Source organism: Corvus kubaryi, unplaced genomic scaffold (assembly GCF_017639235.1).
Source record: "Corvus kubaryi isolate FWS band 111438036 unplaced genomic scaffold, C.kubaryi_AGA036_p1.0 37382, whole genome shotgun sequence".
Taxonomy (NCBI): domain Eukaryota; kingdom Metazoa; phylum Chordata; class Aves; order Passeriformes; family Corvidae; genus Corvus; species Corvus kubaryi.
Genome location: NW_024581124.1, coordinates 4134976 through 4151972, shown reverse-complemented (window position 1 = coordinate 4151972; position 16997 = coordinate 4134976). Strand labels below are relative to the sequence as shown.

General features: G+C 53.5%; 1 protein-coding gene across 3 annotated transcripts in view; it reads left to right on the top strand.

Annotated features, from left to right (window-relative positions):
* The window catches only part of SGSM1 (small G protein signaling modulator 1), a 36574-nt gene extending 22107 nt beyond the window's left edge, over nt 1-14467 (top strand). For all 3 annotated transcript variants that reach the window (XM_042034783.1, XM_042034781.1, XM_042034782.1), the window contains 12 exons: nt 87-151; nt 517-662; nt 1203-1331; nt 1772-1954; nt 3657-3728; nt 4233-4814; nt 5510-5634; nt 6798-6880; nt 7135-7244; nt 7514-7610; nt 7971-8138; nt 8498-14467. In XM_042034783.1, coding sequence (XP_041890717.1) covers nt 87-151; nt 517-662; nt 1203-1331; nt 1772-1954; nt 3657-3728; nt 4233-4814; nt 5510-5634; nt 6798-6880; nt 7135-7244; nt 7514-7610; nt 7971-8138; nt 8498-8586 — 1849 coding nt within the window. In that variant the 3' untranslated portion in view covers nt 8587-14467. The remainder of the gene's footprint in view (nt 1-86; nt 152-516; nt 663-1202; nt 1332-1771; nt 1955-3656; nt 3729-4232; nt 4815-5509; nt 5635-6797; nt 6881-7134; nt 7245-7513; nt 7611-7970; nt 8139-8497) is intronic.
* Nucleotides 14468-16997: the final 2530 nt, after the last annotated feature.

Below are 16997 nucleotides of genomic sequence, written 5' to 3'. Positions count from 1 at the left end.
CAAAGCTGGATCAGTGGGATCAAAGTCAGGCTGAGGGGATGCACAGGAGCATCTTCTCCTCACATCCCGCTGGTTTTTGTTGGCAGAGCTCCGCTGAAGCTGCTGTGTGACAACATGAAGTACCAGATCCTGTCCCGGGCCTTCTATGGATGTGAGTACTTGTCACCTCCCTGCCGCCTTGGGATGTGTGCTGGGATAAGGGATGAGATCCTGGGCTCTGCGCTGGGAGTGGTGCTGGGGCAGCTGGCAGTGGTCAGGGGAACTGGGACCAGTCTGCTGCACGTGCTCAGGGTGGGGAGCAAACAGCTGCCCTCTGACCCTCAGCCTGGAGCCCCGTGAGCAGCAGCACTGGGGGTACAGCATGAGGGACCTGTCCCAGTAGATTCCTTGCTCTGAGGGCTGGGTATGGCTGCAGGGGGTCTCCCCCAGGGACCAGCCTCACCAGAGCTTTCTCCTGCTCTTCATCCTCGTTTTCCCCGGAGTTCCACAGCTGAAGGTGTGGTGTTCCTGCTGCAGGGCTGGCCTATTGCAGACACCTGTCCACGGTGAGAACCCACCTGTCGGCGCTGGTGAACCACAACATCGTGTCCCCCGACGTCCCCTGCAGCGCCAGCGCGGGGCTCACCGTGGACATCTGGCACAGATACCTGCAGGACAGCTCGGTAGGGCCATGCCCTGGGGACACACCGGCTCTGCTGGGCTCAGGGAGCCCAGGGCAGTGGCACTGAAGTGGGTGTAGCATGGGGAGGTGGTCAAACACGTCAACAAGTTCCTCAAGGAGGGAAGTCAGCCAGGCTGTCCCAGGCTGCACAGAGCCTGAGGCTCCTAATCCTTGGCACGTGGGAGCTGGGGAGTGAACACTGCTCTCCTTAAAGTGCTTCTGCTCAGAGCCTGCCTGCAGCAGTGTCTGTCACCCAGGTTCTGCTGTCCCGAGTGGGCTCCTGATGTGCTGCCAGGTCAGAGGCACAGCAGTGGCCCTCAGTGACTTTTGTGGGCCACTCTCTGGTATGGGGAGCTGAAATGCCCACCCACAGCAGCCTCTGGCTCTACTTAAGCCCAGGCAGGGCTCTGAGGGATCATCTATAGCAGATGGGCAGCAGGGCTGGGGGTGGTCGGGGTGGTGAAGGGTGGCACAGCCAGGCTGGGGACACTTTCACATCCAATGTACTGGCTGTGTCCCTGACCCCAGGCTCTTCCCACAGAGTTACGAGGACCAGGAGCTGCTGCGGTTGATCTACTATGGCGGGATCCAGCACGAGATCAGGAAGGCTGTGTGGCCCTTCCTGCTGGGCCATTACCAGTTTGGGATGACGGAGGCAGAGAGGAAGGAGGTTGGTGAGGGTGTGCTGCCAGCTCAGCAGCCCAGTGTGTTCACTGGTGTGCCCTGGTGCTGCCCAGTGGAAGGGGCTGTTTGCAGAGCCCACCCCGTGAGCCCACTGGGCCTCATGTCCACTCTGGACTGGGCTGTAGGTAGGAGTGGGACAAACACGTGGATCAGCAGGAATTGATCGCTGGCCTGTGCAGCTCCTCATGTTCAGTGCCTTGTGCACCTTGGAAGGGCAGGGAGGAGGTGGATGGGCATTTCTCCATCCAAATTTTGGCCACGTTTTGTGGGTCAGGCACTGTGCAGGGTAAGGGTGACTGTGTCCCACCCAGCCACAGTTCACACGAATGTGCACCCCCCTGTGCAGGGCTGCTTGGGGCAGAGGAGGGGCTGGTTTGGGGCTCTCCAGGGACAGCCATTCCCAGCCCCTGTCCCCCTGTGTCCCAGGCTGACGAGCAGACCCGGGCGTGCTACGAGCACACGATGGCAGAGTGGCTGGGCTGCGAGGCCATCGTCCGGCAGCGTGAGAAGGAGTCCCACGCCGCAGCCCTGGCCAAGTGCTCCTCGGGGGCCAGCCTGGACTCCCACATCCAGAGGATGATGCACAGGGACTCGACCATCAGCAACGAGGTGAGGGTGTGGGGGGCTTGGGCAGTGCCCACCTGGAGTCGGTGTGGGATGGAGACACAGGTCCTGCCCATCCTCCTTCCCTGACCGGTGCCCACCTGTGTGTCTTGTCCCTTGCTGTAGTCTGTGGAAGTGAGATACTCATGGGGCACACGAGGATTAGCTCCATGGAAGATGGTTTGAAGTAGGGGTGAGGAGGAAGACCATGTTCCTGGCACTGAGGGGCTGTGAAGCAGGACACTGGGCTTCCTGGCTCCCTTTCCCAGCATGGAAGAAGCCTCACTACACCCTCAGTGCACTGCCTCATCCATGGGGACACCCAGCACAGTGGGACTGGCTTTTAGCAATGCAGTCAGGAATGAGATCCACAGCTCAAACCAAAGGGTGTGGAGGGAAAAGCCTGTGAAAGAAAATGCAGTCCTGGGAACAGTCCAAGGAGTGTTTCTATGAGAGTTTTGTCCTTGGAGGAGAAGAGCCCAGCATGGCAGAGCATTCCCTGGCCTCAGGCTGCTGTCCCAGAGGTGAGGGGAGGTGAGCGCTGGAGACTTGATCTGCTTCCCTCTGGGAAGTTTGTGTGGGTGCTTTGGGAAAGAGATGAGCTCAGCCCCAATCCTGCAGGCTACGTGTGTGCCCAGAGAGGGAGAGATGCAGGGAAGGCAGGTCTGAGCCAGGGCCAGGGTGGAACTGGATAATGCAGCTCTCAGGGTGAGCAGAGGCGCTGCTCCGTTGGCTGAAGCCCTGGGAATCATTCCCATCCCCTCAGCATCTCCACCGTGGCTCTTCCTTTGTACCCACATGTGCCTGTTCTGGGAACAGGCACTGGGAAGGGAGCTGGCAGAGTGAACACCAGCAAAGTTTCCCCCTTTTCCCATCTCAACCTGAAATTTCCTGTTTTAAGTGCTCCCATAGCAATGGAGGAAAACTGTCGCCCTTCCTCTCTCCACCAGAGCCCTGCCCAGCAAACACCCACAATACAAGGGTGGGGACAACTGCTGTTCTGATTGTGCTGTATTTTCTTAAAATCCTATTGTTTGTGTGTGATGTCATGGCCTCTGCTCAGTTTATGGGGAGGACTTGCTCCCATTGAGGGCTGGTTGCTCAGAGGGACCCCACGGAGCTGAGCACGGAGCTGGTGCCTGCAAAGCCCAGCCCTTCCCTCTGTGCTTCAGCTGGAAACCAGAACAGGGTGCTCGTGACTTTGAGAGGAGCTGCTTCCACTGAGCCTGGCTCAAAACATCAATATTTGTCCTTGAAGAAAAGGAAAAAAGCATGAATATGCTTGGAGGGACTGTTTTATAGCCTGACTTCATCGTTTATGTAAACTGAGCTGGGCTGAGCTGCATTGCTGCCAAATTAGGACAGAGATTTGTAGAAATTTGCACTCCAGGGAGGCAGTATGACCTCTGTGCAGGCCAGAGGAAAGCAGCTCCTTCAGACCTAACTCACAGCACTTGAACAAGTGCACTGGCCTGGGGCTTTGGCTTTGTCACCTTCCCAGCAGTGTCAGGGGCTGAAGCAGAGCACTGCTCTGGGTGATAGGGCAGCACTGATGTGACAGCAACACCCTCCATGGATCAAATATGAGAATTTACTGGATGCATTTTCTGCTTGTTCTTCACCTGCAGAAGTGCCACCTCTGCTTGAGCTCCCTCACCCCGACCCTTTTTCTTTTCTTTCTCTCTGCCCTTTCCCCTGTCCCCTACAGTCCTCGCAGAGCTGCAGCTCCGGCCGGCAGAACCACGCCCGGCTGCAGAGCGACTCCAGCTCCAGCACCCAGGTGAGCACCTTGTCCCTCCTTTCCTTGACCCCACGGCTCTGCCTTGGCTTGGGCCGACCCCTCACCACAACTAAAATGATTTCTGGCAAACAGAACCAGTGTTGGAAGAGGTAAATGAGTCCCCAACCTGCTTTGGAGCTATTAATGTCAGAACTGTGCTCTGATGTGGTGCTCAGTGTTCAGCTCTGCCCTGTGGCCTCGCACCTGAAGGTCTGTGGCTGCTCCCTCTGCTCATGCCCAGATGTTTTACACCTGTTGAAATTTCTGCCCAGTATATAATGCCAAGAAAAGCATAGTCCTGTGGAGCAGGGATTTGTGGGCTTGGGGCTGTGCGAACGACCAAGCGCTGGCTCAGATCCAGGGAGAAGACGCTAAAGGGGGATTTTCCTTCCTCTCCACTGCTGGGAACACGGGCACTATGAGTGCACAGCTCTTGGGGACACAGTGCCTGTGTTCCCAACACTTGCTGAATGCCTGGGATGTCTTCCCACTCACCCTTTGCAGGTGTTTGAATCTGTGGATGAGGTGGAACAGACTGAAGTAGATGCTCAGCTGGAAGATGGCAAACAAAGCAAGATCCCCAATGGGACGGTTCCCAACGGCACGTGTTCCCCTGATTCTGGGCACCCCTCTTCCCAAAACTTCTCCATCACATCGGGGTTCTCTGAGCGCAGCTTCAGTAACGAGGACAGTGCCCTGGAAACCACCAAATCTTCATCCAGCTCCCAGGGAAAGGCTGCTGGGTCTGATGTGCCAGCCCCACCGGACACAGATAGTGTCCAGCAGGAGAAGCTGCAAGGCCAAGACAGCCTGGAAAGTGAATTTCCCACTGGTGGAACCGTGGACTTTGTCCCTGTGGGTAAAGGCTCAGCAGGGCTCCTGCATGACAGTGACACCGTGGCCCTGACTGTGGTGGAGAGCTGGGCAGACAGCGAGGCTGAGAAGCAGAGCCTGGTGGAGAGCGAGGACAACCTCTCCGAGGAGCCAGAGATGGAGAGTCTGTACCCACAGCTGGACTCTCTGACTGTCACTGATCTGACCAGCAGTGAACCAGCTGCTCTCTCCTCCACGGGTGTCACCTACTCTGTAAGTACAGACCTGTCCAGGGGGGGTTCTTCCTGGGTGCTTCACAGGACCACAGAATCCCAGAATGGTGGGAAGGGCCCTCTGGAGATCATCCAGTCCAACCCTCCTACCTGGAGCAGATGACACAGGAATGTGTCCAGGTGGGTTTGGAATGTGTCCAGGTGACACAGGAATGTGTCCAGAAAGGGAGACTCCAACACCCTCCCTGGGCAGCTGTTCCAGGGCTCTGCTACCCTCCGTAGAATGAAGTTCTTCCTCACGTCAGGGTGGAGCTTGTGTTTCAGTTTATGGCCATTGCTCCTCGTCCTGTCACTGGGCACCACTGAACAGAGTCTGACACTGTCCTTTTGGTGCACAGTTTGGGATGTTTGTATGGATTGATGAGATTCCCTCTCAGTCTTCTCCAGACTGACCAGCTCCCACAGTGTCTCTTCATGACAGAGATGCTCCAGATCCCAAATAATCTCTCTGGCAGCTCCTTGTCTTTCTTGAGCTGTGGAGCCCAGCACTGAACACCACACTCCAGATTGCCTCACTGGGGCTGAGTGGAGGGGCAGGATTTGCATTTGCCTGCAGTTGGGCATAGAGGGGCTCCCACCTTCCACCCAAACTCTGCCCTGTCGCTCCACTGCCCTTGCGACTCTCTCCTTGCTTTTTACTGGAAAACAAATCAACTCTGCTCTTGTTTTGGGCAGCCAGAGCTGCTGGACATGTACACAGTGAACCTGCACCGCATCGAGAAGGACGTGCAGCGCTGTGACCGCAACTACTGGTACTTCACCCCCGCCAACCTGGAGAAGCTCCGCAATGTCATGTGCAGGTGGGGGCTGTGGGGGGCTTCCCGGGATTCACCCGCAGGCTGGAGCCTCAAACTGTGTTGTGGTTACTGAGTTTTGCTCCTTGCCTTCCTCCCCCAAATCCCCTCATCATCCCAGCGCTGGGGCCACAGCTCCAAGGACGCTGCGGTTCCCAGACTGAGGTGTCTGGCTGTCCTTCCCCTGTCACTGCTGTGTCCTGGGGTTTTGGCCAAGGCAGAGGCTCCCTGGGCTGCCCAGGAACCCAGTGCAGCCCGCCTGCTTTCTGAACTACGCCTGGAAAATGTTTTAATGAGGATCAGCCCACAGTGCTAACGTAGTGTTAATGAGAGAGTGCCTGAAGCACCGGAATGGTTTGTGCCTGCCCAAAATCCCGGGAAAGAACCAGACCTGGGTGCATTTCTGAGTCCCTGTGACTCCGAGCTTGCCTAGTGACATTCACAGAGTCAGACCAGCTCCAGCTCAGCCGCTGCTGCACAGGCAGCGAAGGATAAAATATTATCACTCATCTTGCAAACACGAGGAGAAGCTGCTGTTCCATCAGTGCTGTCACTTCACCCAACAGCCAGAGCTGGAGATCTCTGCTGAGATTAGACCTTCAGCACAGCACATTTTGGAAAACCAGTGGTCAGGCTGGAAAAGATCCTTCCCTTGTGCCAGCAGCAGATCTGAGTCCTCTCTGAACACATTTTGCCTTGCTACCAAATAAGGGAAGATATCCCTGCAGGGCTGGGTGCTTCCTGGGACACTGGGACTGGGAAGGCGAGGCAGGCAGTGTCTGCAGAGAGAACCAAGAGGATGAATGGAGGGAGAAGGATAAGAATGAGAGATTAACAAATTCTATCAGTCTCTGCCCTTTAACTAATGACCCCACTGTTCTGTGCTTTCCCATTTTGCTTTTCCCTGTGCTGATTTTCCATGCAATGGCCACGGCACGGCCCTGGATTGACCCTGGATGTGGCCATAGCAGGGTGTAGATCCAGGACTGTGCCATGCATGTCCTACCTGGGAGTCACCACAAGAATTGAGTAATTTGCAGCACAGGGATAACAGAATGAACAGGTGTGATTTGCTCCAGCATCCTGGGAAGGGAGACAGGGCATGGGCAAAGGAGGTGGCAGGTGGTGGCACTCAGGTCCCAGGTCACCTCTCCCGCTCTCTCACACAGCTACATCTGGCAGCACATTGAGATTGGCTACGTGCAGGGGATGTGTGACCTGCTGGCCCCTCTCCTGGTCATCCTGGATGATGGTGAGTGGGTGGCTCTGCTCTGCTTTCCCTGTCCCTGTGTGTGGGGGTCTGCTGGGGGGATCTACCAGGTTGGAGGTGACCCTTTGCAGTGGAGTGCTTGGAGGCATGTGGAGCGGGATCCTGTTTGTCCATGGTGCTGCCTGGCTCCCAGGAGCCCACCTTGGGGCCAGGGTGGGCTTTTGGGAAGGATGTTGCTGTAGCAGCAGCAGCAGTGCCTGTGCAGCCCAGCAGTGATGTCTCTCCTCCCTGCACAGAGGCTCTGGCTTTCAGCTGCTTCACCGAGCTGATGAAGAGGATGAATCAGAACTTCCCCCACGGAGGAGCCATGGACACCCACTTTGCCAACATGAGGTCGCTGATCCAGGTGAGGGTTCCTGGCATGGGGATGGTGGCCCCTCACACCCAAGAGGGGAAGCTGGTCCTGGAGGGGCTGAGGAGGGGTTTCAGTGCTGGGTAGCAGGAGAGACAGCAGGGGCTCTAAGGACAGCCTGGAGCAGTGTGTGCCAGGAAAGGGAGGGAGGAGCTGGTGGGAGCTGATGCAGTAGGAGAGCAGTGGGATGGAGGGAAGTAGGCAGAGGGATGGCCGGTGCCTTGTGTGTGCATTCCTGAGTTTCCTTTTGCTTTTTTTGACAGATTCTGGACTCTGAGCTCTTTGAGCTGATGCACCAGAATGGGGATTACACTCATTTCTACTTCTGCTACCGATGGTTTCTCCTGGACTTCAAGAGAGGTGTGTGCTGAGACCACCCAGGGGTGGGGCAGGGTCCGTTTCCAGGCTTCTCAGCAGCTTTGAACTTAACTTGAAATTCCTTTTCACTTTTCCATGGTTTATGTCTGGCTGATTGTTCTGTCTAGATACACAACCTGTTGTTCCAGAGCTGCTGCTGAGCCTTTCCACGAGTGTGTCCTGGGGTCTGTGTCACCTGCTGCAGGGCAGAATATTTCTCCCTACAGATGACTGACTTACTGCTTCCAGCTGGAGCAGGTTCCTGTGGGAAGGAAGCACCCAGCATGTCTCCCCAGCGCTGCTGTGAGCTCTGAGGGTCAGGGTGGGGTGAGTGGAGTGGTAACTGCTGTTCTCTGCTCACAGAGCTGGTGTACGACGACGTCTTTGCCGTCTGGGAGACCATCTGGGCTGCTGCTCACGTGTCCTCTGCTCACTACGTGCTCTTCATAGCCCTGGCCCTGGTGGAGATGTACCGGGACATCATCCTGGAGAACAACATGGATTTCACAGACATCATCAAGTTTTTCAATGGTACAGCTCGTGCTCTGTCGGGCTCAGTTTGGGGCAGCTGCTCAGGTGTGGGCAGCACGTGGCTGGCTGTGGACACATCTGGACTATGCTGGAAATGTTGAACACACCCAGAGCTCTGAGGGGTCTGGTGGTGCTGGGATCCACCTGCCCTCCTCAGCAGTGGCCAACCTGGACGTGTTGAAGGGAGCTGGGGGTTGGGCTGTGCTTCCTGCTGCTTTCCCCATCCCAAGGGGCTGGTTAAGGATGGCTCTCCAGAGCCAGGTGTCCCTGCGAGGTTTGGTTGGGAATGTGGGCAGCAGAGCTGTAGGGGTGGGGGCTGCTCAGGTCTGACCTGTCCGGTCCCTCTGTCTGTGTTCCAGAAATGGCCGAGCGCCACAACACCAAGCAGATCCTGAAGCTGGCTCGGGACCTGGTCTATAAAGTGCAGACTCTGATCGAGAACAAATGAAGGACCCTGGGGCAGACGAGGCACGCAAAGAGCCGGGACTCCCCTCCGATACTTCCTCCCTTCTCCTGTTTCTCCAAGTGCCCCACCTGTGGGACTCAGGTGGTGGGACATGTGCTGCTGTGTGAGCTGGGAGTCCCCTGGGCTCAGCACAGGCCCCGGCTCAGACCTTCTGCAGTGACTCAACCAAAGATCCCTCCAGGTGTGTTCCTGTGCCGGGAGCAGGACCAGGCAGTGGCTTCCTGGCCTTGGAGGGGCAGCAGCTGCCATGGCCACCAAAACTGCCCAGGCATTGCCACATCCCAGGGCAGAGCTGGGGGAGCCGAGCTTGGTGGCACAGAGGGAAAGCTGATTCCTTGGAAAGCTGCTTCCTTGGGCAGCCCTTCCCTGTGGTGTGGGAAGGCAGCCAGCCCTGCGAGCTCGGGCAGCACAGGGATGCTGCCAGTTCTCAGCTTCCCACCAACACAACGAGGTTCTGCCAGTAATGGGGGGGACTTTGATCACAGAAACTCCTCTTTTGATCTTGTCCCTCAATGCATTGCTTCCCCTTCAGTATTTTATTTTTTTTTAGGGCGCTGTTTTCTCCCTGGGATTTTACATTGTTCCTACAGTATCTGAGCACACAAGAGCTTCATGTCTGGATGGATTCTCAGAACAGCTCCAAATTCAGCATTGGGGTTTATTTTTCAAAATCCAGCCTCTGTAATGTTCTCTGAACGCTGAGAAATCTGGTCCCGACCTCCTCTGGGAACTCCAGGCTGGCGGTTTCCTTACCTGCCTTACTTTAGCTGCTTGTGGTAGGAGTCTGGTCTCCTTGTTGATCCTCTGAGCTCCTGTGAGGGAAGGGCTCCTCAGAAGGCAAGTCAGAGCTCCTAATTATCCTGACTTTCCCTCTGACAGAGCCTGTCTGTCCATTAAGACCGGCAGCTCGAAGCTCAACAGCTCAGACAATCCCCTTGGTGCCTGGGGGTTTCCCATGTGCTTCAGGGCTGGCTGTTGAGTCCCCTAATCCCACTGAGCATCTCCAGTTAGGTCTTGGTGGACTTCTCCCACAGGCCTGTGAGAGGAAACTAGCCCAAGGTCCCTGAGTGGTCTTTGCTTTGGGAAGATGCACTTGTGTGGCCACTTTTCCTGTGGCACAGCCTGGAGCCCACTGCATGAAGTGCCTCTCCAGCTGCTGTGTCCCACACAGGCTGCCCTGCAGAGGCTTTGGAGTCATTTTTCAACTCAGGTAAAAACAATACAGGAAAAGGAGAGGGGTGGGTGGATGGAGGGCCCAGCCCAGCCGGGGAGGGCAGTGCTGGGGGCACTGGGCTGGAGCTCTCTCTCTAAGGGTACTTTCTCTCAAGTTTTGCTGCAAAAATTTGTGTTCCTCCTGGGTGCAATGTGTGCTGTGTGTGTGCTCTCCTCTGGCCCTGCTCCTGCCTTGCTGCTGGAGTGCTCCCATGGGAGGGAAAGGGGCCCTTCCTTCTCCCGTGGAACATCTGTCTGTGCTGGTTTGTGTTGGCTCGTGGCACGTGTCAGATGTTGCTGGCAGAAAAAAGGTGGTTGTCAGTCTTCACCAGAGAAAACTGCTGCTTCAGGGAAGGCCTGAGGAGCGTGGTGGAGTGGTTTGCTGTTTCTGAGCAAATCAGCCATTTCTGTATACTGGGACATGGAGGTCGCAGCTGGAAAAGGCAGTGGCACATCCTGAACCCTTTGGGGAAGGGGCTGGGGCAGGAGGAGAGCAATGGGCAGCCCTTCACTCCTCATAATCCCAACTGATGTGTACAACAATCTGGGAAATTCCCTGAAGTAGTAAAACCCCAAAAGGTGCTGGGCTGTAGTAGCATAGGAAACAAAGAGCTTGAGATCTGCCAGTTCCTGTGAGAATCTTTCATCTTTCCACCAAGCAGAGTGAAAAGCTCGTGTCCTCCCTCCTTCCCAGGCTGCTCCTGTTCCCTCAAGGTTCTAGGACAGATCTGTCACCTGTCTAGAGGCAAAGGGAAGCACTCTGTACTCCCCTTCCTGAGGGACAGGGACCCACAGGTCACCTGAAACACCACCTGACCAAGCAACGTCACTGACACGTAACCGTTCAAGCTTCATTCCTTGGTTTTTAAACAAAAACAGCCAAGAAATTCTGCACAATATTTGCTGTCTGTATTAACTGAGAGTGTCTTTGGGCCGCTCAATAGCAGTGTTTTTTGAATCATTTCTGGGGTGGGGGGGAAAGTATTTATTTATTGATTGTACCTGACTGTGTGTCCTTGTGTGCTGGCGTGTGAGTGTGCGCTGTTGTGCAAATGGAGATAGAAATTTTCAATGTTATTTACAATATCTTGTAAATGTTTACCAGAGAATCGTGTCTATATATAATATATATACAGTATAGAGAGAAAATATGTGAACTAAGTGGGTTATTTTTTGAGGGGGGAGGAGTGAGAAATCGTTTGCTTCTGAGAACTGTGTGGTTTCTATAGCACCTGTTCCATGATGTGCCAATCTGTCACTGTCCCTGTGCTGGGAGAGTTGCTCTGGTGGGGCAACAGGAAGCTCAGAGCAGAGCTAGCATCACAACCTCGGTTTGGCTTCATCTTAGTTCTGACTTTAAGACTGGACAAGAGGAAAAAAAAAAAAAAAAAAAGAGGGAAAAATAATATTAAAAAGTTTTGTTTCATCTGTTTTGCTGGGCAGGTTCTTGTGCTTGTGGGGACCCACAGTGAGGCACCACCAGGAGCCTGGGGCCCTCTTTGATGGTTAAAAGCTGCTAAGAAGCTGAAAAGCAAAGGTTTTGCTGTGCAGCTGTTTGTGGGCCTTCTCTGGCCTCAGCCTCTCCTGCCTGGCTCTGCCCCACTGCCGGATCCCCACGAGATAAAGCCTTGTTCTGGAATTCTGACAGTGGCAATCATGGCTGTGGAAGCCAGCAGGGATCTCTCCCAGCCGTGCAGCCAAGGATGGCCTGTTTGCCATGCAGGAGGGGCCCGTCACCAGGGAATGCTTGTCCATATACAGTAATCTTGTCTTGGGGAAGAGGAATGTCTCATCCCAGCAGCTCCGTGCGGCTGAAATCCACCCCCCACAATGGCACTGCCAGCCCAGGACTATTTTAGCCTGTTATTGGCTCTGTGGGACCAGGGACTGGAGCTCTGTGTTTTAAACTGACAGAGGGCAGGGTTAGATTGGATTTTGGGAAGAAATTCTTTACTATAAGGCCCTGGCACAGGGTGCCCAGAGAAGCCGTGGCTGCCCCATCCCTGGAAGTGTCCAAGGCAAGGTTGGATGGGGCTTGGAGCACCCTGGGCTAGTGGAAGGTGTCCCTGCCCATGGCAAGGGGTGGAACTAAGTGATCTCTAAGTTTCCTTCCAACCCCAACCATTCCATGACTCCACGCTTTCTGAGGAGACTGCTGCACTCCTCTGGGTGCAGCAAGGGTTGCATGTGCTGCCAGCCCATGTTCTCTGCTCCAGTCGCTCCAGAGCTGAGCCTGAGGAAGGATGGGCTCCATGGGCTGAGAGTTCAGCTCCCATCACACCCTCACTCCAAACCCTCACCCACGTTGCTGTGGGGTTTGGGGTTTGTCTCAAGCTCGAGCTGCTGCTCAGATCATCTCGGTGTGTGTAAATCCACTGCGTGTTTGTGTCCTGGCCCTGTGTTCCCCTGAGGGAGTGACAAATGGATTCTCTTCCTGCATTTGAGCTTTCTGCTCATGCAACCTTCCAACGAGCTCCTGGTCCCCATCTCTTTTGGTGTCACCTGTGCAGACCCTTTAGAAGTTGTGTTTGTTCCTAAATGTGTGATTTTCCTAGTTTTTCTCTTGCTGTGTTGAAGTCTCTGAATCGCTTTGCTGTGAACGTTTTTCATGAAGACTGAGAGGGGTTTTTGTGTGGGAACTGCCTGCTGCCTCCCTGTCCTGCTCTCATCCAGCCCCTGGCATGGGGAACATCTCTTAACTCATCCAAATGCTCCTCATAGTGCAACGTGAGCCAGCAGTGTGTCAGCCCTTGTCACTGACAGGTAAAAAACAGGCTGAGAGATGGAACTATTGAAGAGGTGGGTGGGGATCACAGACCTCATCCCAAAATCCCATCCTGGAGACACAAGCCTTGTGGCCAAGAGCAGTTTATGGGACGAGGTTCTTCTTATTTGTTCTTTATTTATTTATGACTTACTTTGCCTGACTATTTTCCCTCTCTTTCCTGGTTTATCCTGAGGTTGGTCCCCTGCACTGAGAGCCACTGTGGCCCATGGGGCTCTGACCAGGGGGATGGGACCAGTTTTGGGATTCTCATCATCTTAAGTTTGCTTTTGAAATATCTTACAATATCTAAATCACTTTTCTCTAGAGGCCCAGTGGGAGCCTCTGAGCCTTTGATCAGTAGGACCAAAATGATGGTCATGTCATCAAAACCTCTGTCTTATTTCTCATTCCGTTTGGGAATTTCCCCAAGTACTGAGCAGTTCTGGGCTTGTCTTCAGCATTTTACTATTGTGCAAGCACAAATTGATAGAGCACAATGTAGAGATGGGAGTTCCAACCCTTCCTAGCACTGTGGAAGGGTTGGAACTCGCCAGGACCTGTGTCAGAAATTCCTATGAAAGCTTTTTCAGACACCCTGAAGGAGATCAAATGCCACTGATTGTTCCTGCTGTTCCAGTGATCTCACTCAAGGTCAGCATCCTCATTGCCCTGAATAATCAATATTTCACTGATGAAGGCATCTAAACCTTTGTGGTCCCTGGTGACACCACATTTCTTTTCTCTGGTGGCCACATGGGCCATGGCTGAGGCCATTTGGTGCCGTAGCCTTACACGTTCACACAGCTCATTTTGTGGATTCCTTCTCAACTTTGCCCGAATCCTGTACTTCCCGGAGATTGTGCGCGGTTGGAATAACCATGGAAGTCTTTTAATGTGTCTAATCTAATCCAATTCCTAATTTAATTTTAGATTGGTGATAAGCATATTCCACCTTAAATTCCCGTGCAGTAGTTTAATAGCTTCCTTTTATAGATGGATTTTGCACATGGAGGCTGAGCAGAGCCCACGGATGGCGCTGCAGGGGACGGTCCCTTCTCCATGGTGGCTCCTGAGCCACCGGCAGAGGGACATGACCAGGAGCAAGGGCACTTTGCATCAGTGCTTTGATAAGGGGGAAAAAGCACCATTTTATCCTTTTTTTAAACTTTTTTTAAAAAAATGAATTAATGCTGAAATTGAAACTATGCACAAGATCTTAAATACGTGAAAGTTTTAGGGATGAGTATGGCTTTGCTGCTAAGGGCAACAAAGAATTGAAAATCTTGATCCTGGATACCGAGAGACTAAAAAAATGTCATTGTGTGACTATGTAAGAGCGACTTAAATTCTCAGAAATTCAGTCCCTCTGGAGAGTAATTCTCAGAAGCTGGGGAAGAAACTGTTTTCCCAAACAGAATTAAGGAAAAGCTTTGAAAATACGACGTGGATGTTACCTCAGACCCACGATTGTTACTCCCCTTGTTCAAGGAGCGTTCTGGAGAGGGTGACAGGGTGTGACAGCCATCGTGGGGGCTCTGTGGGACAGGGAATTACCCCTCAGCACAGGGATTTGAATGTATCTGGTGTCCTGGCATTAGACTTTTCTGTTGCCCTACACAGAATTGCTGCTTTTCTCTGTTGGATGCCATTTTGGTCTCTGGGAGTTGCTCGATCTGAGCTTAATGAGCACTTAAAGCTTTTAATCTATTTGTAGAAGTGCTGCTAATGTTCTTAGGTTATCTGAATTCCACACTGTGGTGTAATATCTGTTTTATATTATTTTATTCATGCTTTTGGGTTGGTTTTTTTTAATGTAAACTGTTCATTATTGTTGTTGAGAAAGAAAAATTAAAGCTCTATTCTCTATGGTTAATGTATTTTCAATTCAATCAGATCCTGGTGGTTCTTTCCGGCTGCGCGGTCCCTGGGAAGGCAGCAAACGGGGATACCCTGAGCAGGGAGTGCCCAAAATGCTCTGTATTTCCACAGATTCCAGAGCCCTCTGTTGCTCATGGTGAGTGTCCCCTGTCCTGGGGGTCCTGGGGCTCCTTTTTGCACCCTCCTTGCCCTCACAGTCTTTGCTTTGCCCCATCCCATGCCTTGGCCTTCTCTGTCCAGGCTTGCTGACCCTGTCCCTGTCCCGCTGGGCAGATGTGTGGCAGTGACACCTCCTTGGCTCTGCTGGCACTGTCACCTCCATCCTACCTCTTGCTGTACCCCCCCTGTAACGCAGAGAATTTAAACTGATGGTGAAACAGAGCAATTGAAGAGGAGGAAAAGGGCTGGGCCAGGTCCTTGGTGCTGCATGGAGTGAACTGCCACAGACAGGGCAGATGGGGAGGTGACAGAGGGCCCTGGCATGGGGCAGCCCAGAGCTGGGACATGGTGGTGATGGTTTATACCTGATCCTGTGCTGCCAGCCGGGGTGTGCAGGAGGTGAAGGAGTGCATTCTGCAACGGTGCCCAAAATGACCTTGGACTTGATCTTAGCATTTCCTGGATCAATCTCCAGACCTTTAAACTGGCACTGATAGGATGGGCTGCGGTGCCTTTTTTGTAGGGAACAGGAGGGACAAGTTTTTCATCAAAAACATGAGGAGGACAAGCTGCCTGTGGTGCCTGCCCCTGCTCAGGGCTGGCACTTGTCACCCCTCTAGACTCCACAAGATCCTTGGGTGCTCTTCCAAAGGGGGATGTCGTGTGTGGGAATAGGGAAGAGGTGCTCCCAACCACCTTTCTGTGGTGTGGGTTCCTGCACTGCTGTTGGAGGCAGGAGGGCTCCACATCCACCCCAATGTTGTGTTTTAAGCAGCACAGAATTTAACTGCATTTCTAAAAATGGCAGTGCAAGGAAGGCTGGATGCTCGCTCCAGATTCCTGCCTCTACATACTTATGAGAAGAGGCTTAATTAAATAAATCCTGGTATTTAATTAATCCTTAATATGTTTGCTTCTTGAGGCATGTTTGCTCTAATGGCCCAGCCCCAGTTTCCAGTGCAGGCTGAGGTTTGCAGCGAACTCACAGCTCAGAACTTCAAAAGCTGATGAAGACACTCCCCAAACATGCAGAGTTTGCAAAATGTCAGGGTGGGATTCAACCAACCCTTGCAAATGTGTTAATTACCTGATATTAATTGGCGACCTAATCACCAGAGGCCACATCCCCAAGGTGCCAAAGCAGGAATGCTCTTTGTTCTGGTGCGGAGAGGCTGGCAAAAATCCTACCGTTCAGATGGAGGAAAGCAAATGATCCTAAAAGTGAATTTCATTAATTTTTAACTTGGGATAGTTTCTCACAAAAGCAGCTATCCTGAGATTGTGCTTTGAAGTGCATGGAAATTTCCATCAATTGCCACCTCCATGCAGGGCAGGAGACAGCAGCTGGTGAAGCAGCCCCAGAGAGGCAGCAGCTCTGTCCTGTGCAGGAAGAGAAACCATTCCCACCCCTTGCCAACAAGGGCTCTTCAGGAGATGTTCACCATCAGCCAGGGTTGGATTATGAGAGCTCCTCCAAAGGGTGGTGGCAGCCCCAGTTTTTTCTGTGCTCTGTTTTGATCCTCTGCTCCATGAGCCCAATCCTTTGGCTCCTGAGCTGCTGTGGCAGATGAACCAGTTTGGCTGTGGCCCGTGCCCAGGGCTGGCTGTGATGGGGGGCACTGGGGGCTGTGCTGGTGAGCCCAGCTGTGAGTGCTTGTCCTCACACACCCTCCTGCCAGGCTCTGGCACATGGCACCGGAGCTGGGAAGGACCTGGAGTATTTATAGCCCTTGTTAACATGCATGAATGGACATGCTGAGTCCTGGCACAAACATCTGCCCAGGTGGGTGCTGTCCTGGCAACACCCCACACTCCCTCTGCCGCCTTAAGGTGCTCCAGCACGTATTTCAGAGAGGCCTTTTCCAAAGGACAATGAAGCTGAAAATTCAAAGGCTGATCCACAGCTGTAGCAATGCCTGGGCAAACCCTGCAGAGAGGCCCAGTTTGCACAGGCACCACCACCTGAGTGATGCAGGGTAAAGGGCTGACAGCCTTGGGTTCCTACCCAGCCCAGCAGCACTGGGGGCTGGAGGACTCTACAACAGGGATTTTGCTAGCCTGGGATTGGGAGCCTCAGGGCATCACAGAGTGGTTTGGGTTGGAAGGGACCTCAAAGCCCATCTCATTTGCAGGGACACCTTCCACTAGCCCAGGTTGCTCCAAGCCCTGTCCAACCTGGCCTTGGATACTTCCAGGGATGGGGCAGCCACGGCTTCTCTGGGCACCCTGTGCCAGGGCCTCCCCACTCTCACAGAGAAGGATTTCTTCCTAAAATTCAATCACACCTTCCCTTTGTCAGTTTAAGTTCTACTTTTGCTCGCAATTTTTGAGTGCAATGACTGAGGTGGAGCAATCCATGCTCTGGCATTTGCAATGA